At 38.6% G+C, this 13788-nt stretch overlaps 2 protein-coding genes across 2 annotated transcripts; both read right to left on the reverse strand.

Annotated features, from left to right (window-relative positions):
• Window positions 1-729: 729 nt before the first annotated feature.
• On the reverse strand, window positions 730-5010 carry LOC133174925 (uncharacterized). Its single transcript, XM_061310017.1, has one exon. It carries the CDS (start codon window positions 5008-5010, stop codon window positions 730-732), a length of 4281 nt encoding a protein of 1426 aa, XP_061166001.1.
• A 2237-nt stretch (window positions 5011-7247) lies between these two features.
• On the reverse strand, window positions 7248-13165 carry LOC133174926 (NFX1-type zinc finger-containing protein 1-like). Its single transcript, XM_061310018.1, is given in 2 exon segments — window positions 7248-7513; window positions 7693-13165. Coding segments are annotated over 2 exon segments (5670 nt in total). The 3' UTR covers window positions 7248-7316.
• Between the last annotated feature and the right edge of the window lie 623 nt (window positions 13166-13788).

Raw genomic sequence — 13788 nt, forward strand, 5'->3', positions numbered from 1 at the left:
GGCTGCGCAGAGCATCCTTGTTCCCAAACTTGGGTAATTGAAATGTGATGTCTGGTCGTTTCTGTGTCAGCAACAATGATGGTGAAAGGACAGCTGGTGCCTCAGGATCTGAGGAGACTGGAACAAGTGGTCTACTGTTCACAATGGCACAGGCTTCCGCCATGAAGGTTGACAAAACTTCATGTGTCAAGTCAAAGGATTTGTTCTCTAGGAGAAGAGCATCCAAAATGCGTCGAACCGACCCAATCATCCTCTCCCATACACCCCCGAAGTGGGATGCATGGGGAGGATTAAACACCCATGCTATTTTACTTTCAGTCAGGTAATCCTTTACTGGTCCAGTTTCGACAAACTCTGCATCAATGTTGAGTTCTTTAACAGCCCCTATAAAATTTGTCCCTCGATCAGACCGAATCTGCTGGATGGGACCTCGTAACGCTATGAATCTACGCATGCAATTAATGAATGAGGCCGAACTGATCTCCTCTACAAGTTCCACATGAACTCCACGAGACACTAAACAGGTAAATAACACACCCCATCTCTTTGAATTAGCTGAACCGCCCCGTGTTCTCCTTGTTACAACTGACCAGGGTCCAAAGACGTCTAAACCAACAAATGTGAATGGCGGAGCTTCTTGCAGTCGATCCTCTGGTAAGTCTGCCATCTGAACCCATCCAAACTTCCCACGAAGTTTTCTACAAGTAATGCAGTGGTGGATCTCAAAGATCAAAAAGATCGTATAACCCCTTCTGTCATTTGCCTGCCCTGGTGGTGTATCTTGGAGTGATAATGACGTATTATCAGAACAGCAACATGATGGTTCTTTGGAATTATAATGGGATGGGCTGTATGCTGATCACCACCCGGCTTGACTTGTTTACGACGGATACGTCCACCGACACGAAGGAGACCATCAACACCCAAGATAGGATTCAAGGGTAAGAGGGGACTGTTCTTTGGGGGATCACTGCCATTTCTAATGGCCTTGATTTCTGCACCGTAAGTTTCTAACTGCGCTTCTTTGATGATGAGTTTTTCTGTAGACTCAAGCAAATTGGTGTCATCAATGACCTGAGAGGCACATGTTTTCCTGGCAAGCATCTTCAAAGTCATTATGGCTCTCACTAAACTTTTCCATGTTGAGAAACGTGAAAAGCGTTTCGAACCTAATACTGGCTCAAGCACTGTCTTAGCAGTTGATACTTCTTTCTTTATCTCTTTATCAATCTCAGCATCAATAAGAGGAAAGTGTTCATTCACATCATCAACCTTGACACTTCGTAAAAAGTCTGGTCCTCTTAACCACATGCTGTCTGAGAGATCTGAAGTTCTAAACTTGCGAGTGGCGCCATCTGCAGGATTGTCCTCTGTGGGTACGTGATTCCACTGTTCTGGTCCACAGAATGATCTGATGCGACTGACTCTGTTAGCTACATAAACATGAAATCTTCTAGTTTCTGCTGATATGTATCCAAGCACCACACGACTATCAGAGTAGAAATGGAAATCTTCTTTCTTGAGATCCAGTTGTTCTTTGGCCACTTCAGCCAACTCAACAGCAACCACAGCAGCACACAACTCTAAACGTGGTATAGTATGGCCATGACTGGGTGCTACCTTTGCTTTTCCAAGCAAGAATCCTACATCAGATGAATCTTCTCCTATAGTCTTGATGTACACCACAGCAGCGATAGCATCCTTAGAGGCATCACAGAATATGTGGACTTCAGTACTAGGAACCTGGGATAATGAAAGTCTTCCATACATCCTTGGGACCTCAACCTCTTCTAACTGACGAAGCAATTTCACCCAGTTTTCCCATTGCTCACGAAAGGATTCTGGAAGTGGTTCATCCCATTTGGTGGGACCTGGAGGCGACATCATCTCACGAAGAAGCATTTTACCTCTGAGTGTGACAGGTGAGACAAAACCCAGAGGATCGAATAAACTGTTTATTGTTGACAGTACTCCTCTACGAGTGTAGGGCTTTGTTTCTTTTGAAACTTGAAAGGTGATCTTGTCAGATTCGATATTCCAAACCACACCAAGAGTCCTCTGCACTGGCATAACCTCCGAACCAAAATCCATGCTCTTTAAGTCCTTAGCAAGGTCATCTTGGTCAAATTGGCTGAGAACTGACTTGGAATTAGATGCTATCTTATGGAGACGCAACATTCCTCCTTCCCTTAGTGCTTTCTGGGTCTGCTTCATCAGACTTACAGCCTTCTCCTCAGTGTCACAGCTAGTGAGCCCATCATCTACATAGAAATCATGAAATACAAAGTTCTTGACATCTGGTTCAGCATCAACAACAGATCGACGTAAACCATATGTGGCCACTGCAGGGGAAGGGGAGTTCCCAAAAACATGCACTCTCATCTGGAACTCATCTAAGGGCTTTTCAAAGTCGTTCCCCTGGTGCCATAAGAAGCGTAAGTAGTTGCGGTCTGGCTCATCAACTCGGAAATTATGAAACATTTGTTCCACGTCTGCTGTAATGGCAACAGCATTCTGACGGAAACGAAGCAGAATGCCTTGTAAACTGTTTGAGAGATCTGGTCCCTTCATTAATACATCATTCAATGATAACCCTTCGTGACGAGCCGAGGAATCAAATACTACTCTTATGGAGTTGGGTTTTTTAGGGTGGTACACCCCGAACATGGGGAGGTACCAACACTCTTGTCCTTGGGGAATGGTCAATGCCTTCTCAGCATGTCCATGCATGAAGATTTTGTCCATAAATTCCAGTACGTGCTGACGTTTTAATGGGTCACGTTGAAGACTGGAATCAAACGACTTTGCACGCTTCACAGCTTGTGCTCTGTTGCTAGGTAGAACTGGTCGATCCTGTCGAAAGGGAAGTGGTGCTGACCAATGCCCATCCTCCTCCTTCTTCATGCCAGATTCCATCAAATGAAGGAAGGCTTTATCCTCAAAGGAGAGTCCAGTTTTTTCGTCATGTTCTGTTTTCACAAATGGGTCAGCAATATGAAACTTACGATCACATGGTTCGAATATAGATGGTCTACCATTTTGTAGTATGAATGTCTTATTCACGTTTATAACATTTGTGTGGTGCAAATTTCCCATACAAACTTGTCCAATAATGACCCAACCAAGAGGGAGCCTTTGGGCTATTGGAAGGTCACTCTCACTGAGTTTCTGGTCCAGAACATGGTGTGCTGAGACAACATCTCTTCCTATAAGAAGTTCAATATCAACATCATCCATCACAGTAGGTATGAATGAAGCAATTTCTTGAAGGTGAGGGTACTGCTGTGCAACAGCAGGGAACGGAATTTCGTCTCTGTTATTGGGTATGTCGTTGCACTCAATGACGACTGGTAGCTCGAACTTGCATGTCAAATCCAACGACTCGATCACATAACCATGACCCCTTCTTCCTGAAGTAGTAAGTCTTCCTGCACATGAAGACAGTATGTACTGATATTTGGAACTTCCTGGTGAAAAGAAGTCAAAGAATGGCGATGTTGCTAATGAATGGCTGCTCTGGTCATCAATGAGAGCATACACAACTCGACACTTCTGTGGATCATCCTTTAGATATACTCTAACTGGTATAATCTTAGCACAGGACCTGCTAGTACCCCTTGGTTTTCCACAAACTTTAGTGCAAGCATTCTTCACTGTTCCTTCTGGTGAGGGCTCCCCTACGTGGCAATCCACATCCGCATGAAGTGCACTTGGATGTGAAGATTTTTTACAGACGTCACATTTCACATTTGTCTTACAGTTCATAGCTCTGTGCTTCTTAGGTCCACAGCACTTAAAACATATGCCATTGGAAAGTATGAACTTTTTGCGCTCTTCAAGGGGCTTCCTGCGGAAAGCTGAGCATTCGTTGAGTAAATGCTTTGTTTTGTGTAATGGACACAATTGTGAATCGTTTAGATTGGTAGTGTTACTTGTAGTCTCAGTCTTCTTGACAACCACAGTTGATGTTTTCTTTGACACACTCGAACTTGAACTCGTCCTTTCTGTGCGGTCGAACTGGAAACTTGGGTCATTCCGAGTCTTGGCCGTGTCTTGTATAAACTTGACAAATATCGAGAAGGGTGGAAAGGTGCTTCCCTGTTGCCGTTTGAATCTACTAGCTTCTGTCACCCACTTCTCCTGTAGGTTCCAAGGTAACTTTGATGCAATCGGGTTTATCCCGGTAGAAGAATCAAAATAACCAAAGAGAACATGGTATTGTGGTTGTTCCTTCACAGATGCTATCTCACTAACTAGATCAGCTAGGTCGAATAGACGTTTGTTGTCATTGGTGGTGATTCTAGGGAAAGAAGTAATGCGCTCTTTCAGACTCCTTTCCACCATCTCCGGTGAACCAAATCTCTCCTCAAGCCTCTCCCATATTTTCCTTACAGCTAGTGCTGAATTGTCTGCATTACATGCACGAATGGTGCTAGCTTGTCTGGACGATGCTGGACCCAACCATCTAACCAAAAGGTCCAGTTCTTCAGTTGATGTAGTGTCTAACTCTTTCATGATCCCTTCGAAGTTTAACTTCCATGCAACATAGAACATTGGGTTATCGTCATACTTGGTAAGTCGTGACAAAAGTAAGTCTTTTTTCACTAAGAACTTGGTAAACTCCGTCATCTGGTTACATGTATTTGTTGACGATGAATCACACGTTGGATCTCCAACGGCAGGGGTATTATGTATATTGTTAGAATTCTCAACGTGCAGAGGGGATGACGTGATCATCTGAACTCTGTGAGGTGGAGGTCTAATAGGGGTGAAAGAAGGAGCATCTGGGTCCAGGTGAGTTTGTCTGCAATGTGCATCACTGTTGTTGTTTACTTGTTCTGTGTCTTGAACAAAATCTCTGACTTCCTTGACCACATTAGGAGGAGCATCATTCTGTTGAACTTGCGTAAGCTGTGGGTGAGGAAGATTCTTCACATATTCTTCCGTGCGTAACTTTCCCGGTAAACGACACCTTGTATGTTTTTCAGTTTCCGAGCTATGAAGAGCCATAGATATTTCACTGTGCTACAACAAGTCTGCTTAGTCTTGCAAATTTATTGTGCCTCCTCCTGAGAGGGTGAAATACTGAAAACAAATAACAAAGATACATAAGTATGAATTCCCATGAAAATACAACTGAATGACAGTTATGAACCATATTCAATCCTAACATGCCAATCCAAATTTTACACTATACCAAAATTAAAAAATAGATGAAAATGAAGGTTTTACACATTAGCAAGCAGTAGTTTTAAATCTAACAATCTAACTTAACAACATATCAATGCAAACACACCTGATATTATGCACACGGTAAGTATCAATGAAATTAATCAAAGATTTGATACGCAAAAGGTAATGGACATATCCATGTTTTATACTTGGCCTGAGCCAATCATCAACACGTGTATAGAGTAATAAGTAAATATGCACAAAATCTGACTTAAAAACTCTATAAAACCAATAAGATACATCATGAACAGTGTGATTAACATTAAGCAATAGATAAAACTCACTCTATGGCTCTTCATAGCTCGGAAAACTGAAAAACATACAAGGTGTCGTTTACCGGGAAATGCATAAATTCTAAACTAAGAAACCAACAATTGTGAACAAGCAAAATAGAAAAATCCGGAATTACAATTCCATCACACAAAGTCATTCTGCATTGTCACTATATAATCAGAACTAAATCTGAACTGTCTCTTAATCTATGGATACAATGTTTGTTTAATATAATTTGATAGATAACTGCAAAGTTTAGACGGGGTTAGATAATCACATTATAAGCAGTACACAGTACTCCGCGGTTATTTAATTAATATCATTTATGAAATAAAGCGCGGACTGGGTAACGACATGGTGTTTATATAGTAATTAACTGAACAATTACATGTCCTTCAGACGTTTGAAAACGCTAACTTATGAACGTTAATGCAGAAGTTTGTAAAATTGAATTTTAAAGAATTTTCGTTGAAATTTACACATGTTTTTTCGACTATTACAAATTGCCATCCCTAATGTAAACCATGGTATGAGCGAACACAATACAATTTCCAAAGAACGTTCAACAGACGAACACGCTTTTTTTCAAAATAAGATTTGAACGCAATATCTGCATACGCAGATCGAGGAATTTTAAAAAAAAAAGAGGGTTCTGACTGTGAGTCTTATTACATTCTACTATTAGTAAATGACTCTCCTTACCATTTTACGAGGGTGCTATGTTTCACAGACGGAGGGATAGGGAACAAAGGCCATTTTTATTACTTTACATACAAATTTGATAACCTGAAAATCCCTCCTCCCGCCCCTTTAGATCTGCGAATGTCTTTGACTGCGAGTCTAATTACTAGTAGTATATATTATAAGGGCCATCGGATTTACAATGAATATACTAGCTATGGAGGCCCGTTGACAAATGAAAAAAAGCTCAGTTAATGCACACTTTATTCTGATGGAACCGATTTGTATCGTTTGAATGAAATAAATCACAAATCTGTAAGATGTCACTTCTGCAGTTAATCCTAAATACATTTATGGTATTTGTTTCGGGAATACAGAACAAAATTAGCAATTTTTCAAGATATTCCTAATTTAAAATCAAGGTACCATCAACATTATCAGAGGTTTTCGAAAATCGTATCCTTCAAAGAAAAATGTACAAAATCACCAAACACGTATTTTAGTTGGTATTTCCTAAAACTTTGTTTAGGAGGGGGATTACAACATCATATAAAGACATTATAAGAGTTGCACACAGGTACATGTATTATAAACATTGAGACTCTTAAGCTACAGGGAATACGAAGGGCGTGTGCCCTTTCATAGATAATGCAATACCATATTTCGTATTTTGCATATTTAATGAAATCTTTAAAACTACACACAATAACAATTTAAACTTATATAGAGTATCAAATCAAAATAAATAATAATTGGAAATATACTTAAGTCAAACGGTATCCATTTTATAAAAATTTTCATTTAAAATGTGAATGCAACACAACTTACACCACGAAAATTAAATCTTATTCTTAATTTATACATTAATAATCATCAATTATATTAATGTGATATATTTGCTGCATAAATATATACGATTTGTTCCCTGTCATATCATAAAACATGTATATAAGAAAAAAAAATGACCTAAAATAGATATACCTCAATGTGTCTCTATTGTTCCATTTTTAATCTGTAAATCACGTAACGTGATCGAAAAGTAAACACCAAAAGTTATATTATAGATGGATTAAAGTTACATAAAATCACATTTTCAATGATTTTCATCGTTGGCCAGAAAACAACAATCATCATTGAATTTTAAGAAACATTCCCCATGTCCGGGGTGGGGGTGGGGAATCCAAACTTCGTGGGGCACAGTCTAGTTCGCCATCTTTTTCTTTGTCGTCACACTTGCACTGATTAGAATTCTTTATCGATAAACGGCATTCCGGACATTGTGGTTCGTCACTGGTATCGACGAAAAAACCAATGCTGTAGATATGGCCTGTAATGTTATATCAGACAATGAGTCATTTAACAGATGGCCAATTACTGGTCCTTATAATTAATAAGAAATTTCGTTTTTATTTAGTATATTAGAAAAGTTATTTACTGCCAATCAGTCTAATAATTTGATAATTTAATTACCATGAATTGTTAAAAGAATTTATTTGATTTACTTACTTTTTGTACATTTGTACCATTGGCCTTGCTTTGTGCACGCTACATTTTTCAAATTGATTCTTCGCTCTCCATCAGAAATCCACGAACAAGAAATAGCCTCTTTTCTCCTCAACTCATCAAACAACAACTTTGCTCTTACTATGTCATCCAATTCAAAGGTTCTCCCATCTATACATTTCAGTTGGATTATTTGACACTCAAGAAGTTCTTTGTCAGTTTGAGTAATGTTTTTTAAACCATTGCCGTCAAAATCACGTTTCATTAAAATCAAATCTGAATATAACAAGCATCTCTCCACCTCATTTGCAAATTGCCTAAGTTCACCATCTGTAAACATAATGTTGGAATGACAACGAATCCATTTTACTATGACTGAATATGCTTCTTTTATTTCAGGCGGAGGTTCTCTTGATGCTTTTTGAAGCTCTCTCAATCTTGGCCTTGCTTTTGAAATAAAATAGGTGAGTAATGTTCGAACAAAAACATTCTCACACTTTTTGGGCATCAGACTTTCGATGCATTTTTTAACAAAGATCGGGACGCGAGTTGTCATCTCTTGGAATGATTCAATGTTCCAATATTTGCTATGAAACATATTAATCTCTCCCTTTTCAATTTTTCTTTTCACACCTTCAAGGTCACGAAATATTTGGTTGTTGATATTTCTGTACCTATTGCTTCTCTTTATAGGAGTGGAACATTTCGGACACTTTTTTAAAACAACTTGCCTTTCTTTGTTAGACTCATCAGAAGACTCAAACTGCATGTGTCTATCCATAGCGTCCAGATCAAATATGTGCCCACAGTCTACAAGCTCGATAAAAAGCGCTTTTTCGTTTTGTTTCGATTCAGAGAACATTTCTTGTAGTTGATCCTTGTTGCATCGTTTGCAGAATCTAGGGCATGTCTCCCCACATATGCCGGAGCACCTGTGTCGAAAATTGCAGTCTTTTAAAGTCTTCTTGCAGCGGTTGCTGCACGGAGGCCTATTACAATCCTCAAAGCACTGTTTAGAACACTTGAACGAATTTTTGCATTCCCTATTACATTTCCAATTACACTTCTCCGTACATGGCTCACATGTTTCACCACACAAACGGGGACACCCCTCTCTATGTTCACACATTCTTTCGCACTTTTGGGTACAGGGAGGACACATTCTCGAACAAGGATGAATAATTTTACAATCATGCCCGCATATTAACACTCGTGAGCACGACTGCTTACAAGGGATATGTAATCGTCCATTTGAACAACTATAGCAACTTCCCTGACAGTAGTGACCACAAGAAAGAGATTCCCGACATTCCTTTTGACAAGGAAAGTTATTCTTTGTAGAACATTTTATCATTGATTCATGACTACAGTTTGGATGTGTAACTTTTATCACAATCTCACAAGGAGGACACAAGCTCGAACAGGGATGACCGAGTTCACAATCATGCCCACATACAAACTTTCGAGAGCACACTTGTTTGCAAGGAATATGTGATTTTCCATTAGAACATCTATGACAGTTACCCTGACAAGAATGACCACAAGAAAGAATTGCCCGACATTCATTTTGACAGGAAAAATTATCTTTTGCAGAACATCTGATCATTGTTTCATGACCACAGATTGGATGTGTAACTTGCACCACAACCTGACATGGATGTTCATTACAGTTTTGACTACATCTCAGTGTACAAGGATGACCACAATCACGTTGTCTGGTGCACTTTGCTGGACAAGGACGATCGCTTAGATCTTCTGAGCAAGGAACACATACTTTATGTTCACAAGTAGGGTATTTCTTTTTCACCCTTTCCATGCATGGTCCACATACTTCATAGCATTTTTTCTGGCACAGATGTCCATCTTTACACCATCTCTTTAAACATATTTTCTGACACGGGAGTTTGTGAATCGAGTAGTCTGCATGACACTTTCTTTCACAGACATGACCACACTGAAGGTGAGTAGCACAAGGCTCATCACATCCACCGTCTTTGACATTCTCAAAATCCTCTGGACATGAAACGCTGGTGATCTTTTGGGGGTGATTTTTACACACTAATGATAAGCTTTTCCCAAGGACACCTTTTTCTTTTGCTTTTGTGATTATTTTCATCCAAAGATGGTTTCTGCGTTTATATAACATCTGAAAGTTTCCGATAGCATAAAATCCTTCCTTAGCTCTTGAAATTGCAACACAGATTCTTTGCGGATCTCCTAGATACCCTAATTTGCAGTCTTCGTTACTACGAACAAGCGATAACAAGATTATTCTATTTTCCTCTCCTTGGAAGTTATCAACAGCCGTGATATGAACTCTTTGGGTAGAGAACTCTCTTCCTATCACAAATTCTAATGCAATTTCAGAAACTCTCTTTCTTATCTTTCTCACTTGATCATTATAAGCAGATAAAATTGTTATTTCGGAGTTTGAATAACCCTGCAAAATTAGGTATTTGTATAGGTTGGCTATCATTTCAACTTCAAAGTCATTTGTGTAACTTGTAGAATGGTTCAGTTGGTTTTCTGGATTTTGATGATCAATGAAAAAGATGTTATGATTTATCCCTTTAATATCCTGGTACTCTAAAACAGTCAAATGGTCTTGAAGAGATGAATAAATTGCTGGATTCAACATGCATGATATTTCTGGCCTCATCCGATGCTGTTGTGTCAAACATTGAAATGGAAAACCATTCATGACGAGTCGCTCCATTAAAGAGACATCTGTGTTATATTGACATCTAAGATCATAGTTGTTCATTGTCGGGCGCAGTTGTTGGTGGTCACCGATCAAAATCAAATGCTGCAAATCTTTTGTTAAGCAGCCAAGAATGTGCTGCTCGTGAACTTGAGCAGCTTCCTCTACGACCACAATTCGAGGTCGAATCTCTCTCAGAAGTGCCATATTAGACGCCGCACCAGTCGTAGTCATTCCTATCATTTGACATGAGGCCAGAATAGAAAGATCACGTTTAAAGCGTTCCTGGCGATCATCTTGATTTTTCCTGCTGAAATGAGAAATTAAATTCTTCCTTTGATTTTGTTATTTCATTGATACTTGATGAATCCAAAACCTATAAAGTTTCCAGCGTTCGCGAAGATCTAGCTTCCATACGTTATGAATTCGGCGGGCAATGTGAATCGGCATGATATCATCTTTGTTTCGCAGATTTTGTTGAACATAAGACAACATTGCACTGCGTACTTTATAAGGAACTTGGCTCCAGAACTGATCAATGTTCCAATTTGCTTTCACATCATCTGGAAACAGGTGATCATCTGAAAGCACAAAAGAAGGGAGAATAGCGTCAAGTATTTCTTTCTCAAAATTATCATCGTCATCATCAAGAATCCTTTTTTGATTTTCTTGCAAAAATAAGTCATCTATTTCTATATCACGTGGTGCTTGGGCCACATTTCCATGGAAACCCACTGGTGCATTTGGTATGTATAACCAAGAAATAATAATAGCTTCTTTACACGGAACAAACCTCTCATGAAAACTGAATTTTTTTTCCAACGACCAAATATGTTGGGGGGATATTATGTTTTCATCCTTTAAAAACGTCGTTGAAATGATACCCTTTAGTAGATAGGAAAGAAAAGTATCAATGTACTTGACACATTTGGTGGAGTTTTGTACATGTCTCCTGCTATCACTCCAGTATCGTGCCTGTTTTCTGTATTCTTTCAGCATAATTTTTTTAACTTGCTCGTTTGCACATCTACCACCTACTCTCACAAAAGGCCACTCCTTTCCTCTAAACATAAATTGAAGACATTTTGAATCCAGTAATTTTTCAAAGAACTGATCGAGTGCATGGTTGGTGTAACTGAGAAGCAATATAGGTCGACTGCCGCTTTTTTCAAATCTACTTTTGTTGCTAAGTAAGAATTCCATTATTCGTAATCCCATCCATGTTTTACCCGTTCCAGGGGGACCTTGTAGAATACCAATTCTTTTTGTCAGACATTTTTTAAGCGCCTCATATTGATCTTTGTTAAGGCCCATTTCTTCCAATGTTGGCCACTTGTCCACATTGAGTATAGGAACCTCCTCATAAGAGGTTTTTGATTTTTGTTTTCCATATCGCAACAGGCATCCAAAGTCTGCTAGTCTCATATCAAAATTTTTTTTGCGTGTGTAAAGAGGTTCCAAAATGTCCTGTTTTAAATGAACCAAATACTTTGCGAACGGTACATTTTCATTTTTCTCTAGCATTGCAGATGCAAGAGCCTGTAGCGACTTCAGTGTGTGATCATAAACCATGTAGAAGGATTTACTTTCTATCATAACGAGGCGGCATTCCTGAACATTTCGCAGATTGTTAATACTTTGGACGTCATCGTTTAGAATTTTAAGCAACACTTTTCCATCCGTTAGTTGTTTTAGATCACGATTTGCAATCAATGCGTACACTAAGTTAGAACAGTCATCATAGGTTAAACACACAACATTCCCGTATTGCAAAAAATTACAACTTTCCCAACGAATCTTCTTGAACATCTTTATGTCAAATTGCACCTCTAGACCAACACCTGATCCGGGGACACATTTGTTGTCAAGGAGACGTATTCTTTTGTATATCCGGATATTATCGTCTTTAAACCTTCCCTGCGTGTCCTTCGAATTGACATATTCCATATAATTTCGGATCCCCCGGCGCAGTGGCCCGATAAAATCTTCCAAAAACACACTGAACTGATCAATCAGGTAATGGGCGGGACTTTTGTAAGGCACATTTAAGTTTCGAGGTAATATCGGGAGTGATTCGTTCTGGCGTATCATTTGTGCTGATGGTAAAATCGGCCAATAAACTAATCTTCGGAGCTCGTCTTTTATATCATTAGACAGAATGAACGGAATATCATTGTCATCTTTGAGATTTTCAAGCTGTTCTCTCTTTTTTAATATTTCAATAGCCCCTCTTATCTGGTCCTTGGCTATAGAATTATTGATGCATTCCATCCGAGAGAGTGGTCCTAGTATGGTCTTCGTGTATTTTGTCTTGATATCCTTTTGTTCTGTAAGTAAAATTACAAGTTTTACAATATTTTCAAGCCATTCTTCTGAATCACAACATGTTGACGTTAATTTTTCTGTGATTAGAACCAAAACATCATGTCTGCGGAAAAAGTCGTTTCTCTTTAAAAGTGAACATACATGGTCTTGTTCACTGTCAAGTAAGCCTGCTAGCATGCATACAATACGTTTGATATCATTTCCTTCTAATATTGGCGCATCAAGCATTTTTTCTACATAATTAAGTTCCACTGGCATTGTCTTGTCTTCCACATTAGGTTCGCTGTCTTCATCCATGACCTCGTCATCACTCCCGTTTTTATAATACTTTTGAGCCTGTTCTTCTGCGTACAGTGCATATCCGCGAAAATCGAATGGACTCCTCACTCGCCGTCGTTTTGTTTCATAGGGCGTACGATCAAATGATCGTCCTCTTTTTCGTTGTCCCATATTATGGTTTTGAAGAGTATTCCTACGTTCTGTAAAGAATAAAATTACAATTTGTTAGCGTTATACAGTATGTACATGACAAAATGCACTAGTTTTTAGTGCAAATAGATATTAAATTTGTCATACACTAAAACGGTTTTTTTTAAAAAATAATTTCTTCTAAAATACGTTGGGTTCATATGAATTGAAAATATACAGAGAATTTTTTACTGTCATCATATTTAACCTTTTTTCCAATATAATAACAAAGAGTAAACATATAAATTTAATATCCGTTTAAATTGAATTGAAAGACATTATAGAATCTGATACATCTGTTTCATACTTTGATATTTTTCCAGAAAAAAAGACATTAATGGCAAACTGTCTACAAAACGTTATGATAAACAGGATGACCAACTTTTCTATCGCTAACGTCCATTATTTATGTAGCAATATACTATTATCATCTGCGTTTAGAGTTTATTTCTCCCAGTTGACTGGACACGCAAGAGCTTTTCTACGTAAGAACAATTCTTAAACGAGGCAAGCTACTGTAAAATAAGTTGATGATATAAGGATATCAACATTCTCGTTTAAAGTCAACATTTTGCAAATTCTATTGCTAATACAATGACCTTGTC

Source organism: Saccostrea echinata, unplaced genomic scaffold (genome assembly GCF_033153115.1).
Source record: "Saccostrea echinata isolate AGI-Se365-2 ecotype Australia unplaced genomic scaffold, CSIRO_AGI_Sech_v1 ptg000060l, whole genome shotgun sequence".
NCBI lineage: Eukaryota > Metazoa > Mollusca > Bivalvia > Ostreida > Ostreidae > Saccostrea > Saccostrea echinata.

Excerpts from the sequence above, each read along its gene's own strand:
- LOC133174925 (XM_061310017.1), bottom strand. The coding sequence starts at position 5,010 with ATGGCTCTTCATAGCTCGGAAACTGAAAAACATACAAGGTGTCGTTTA.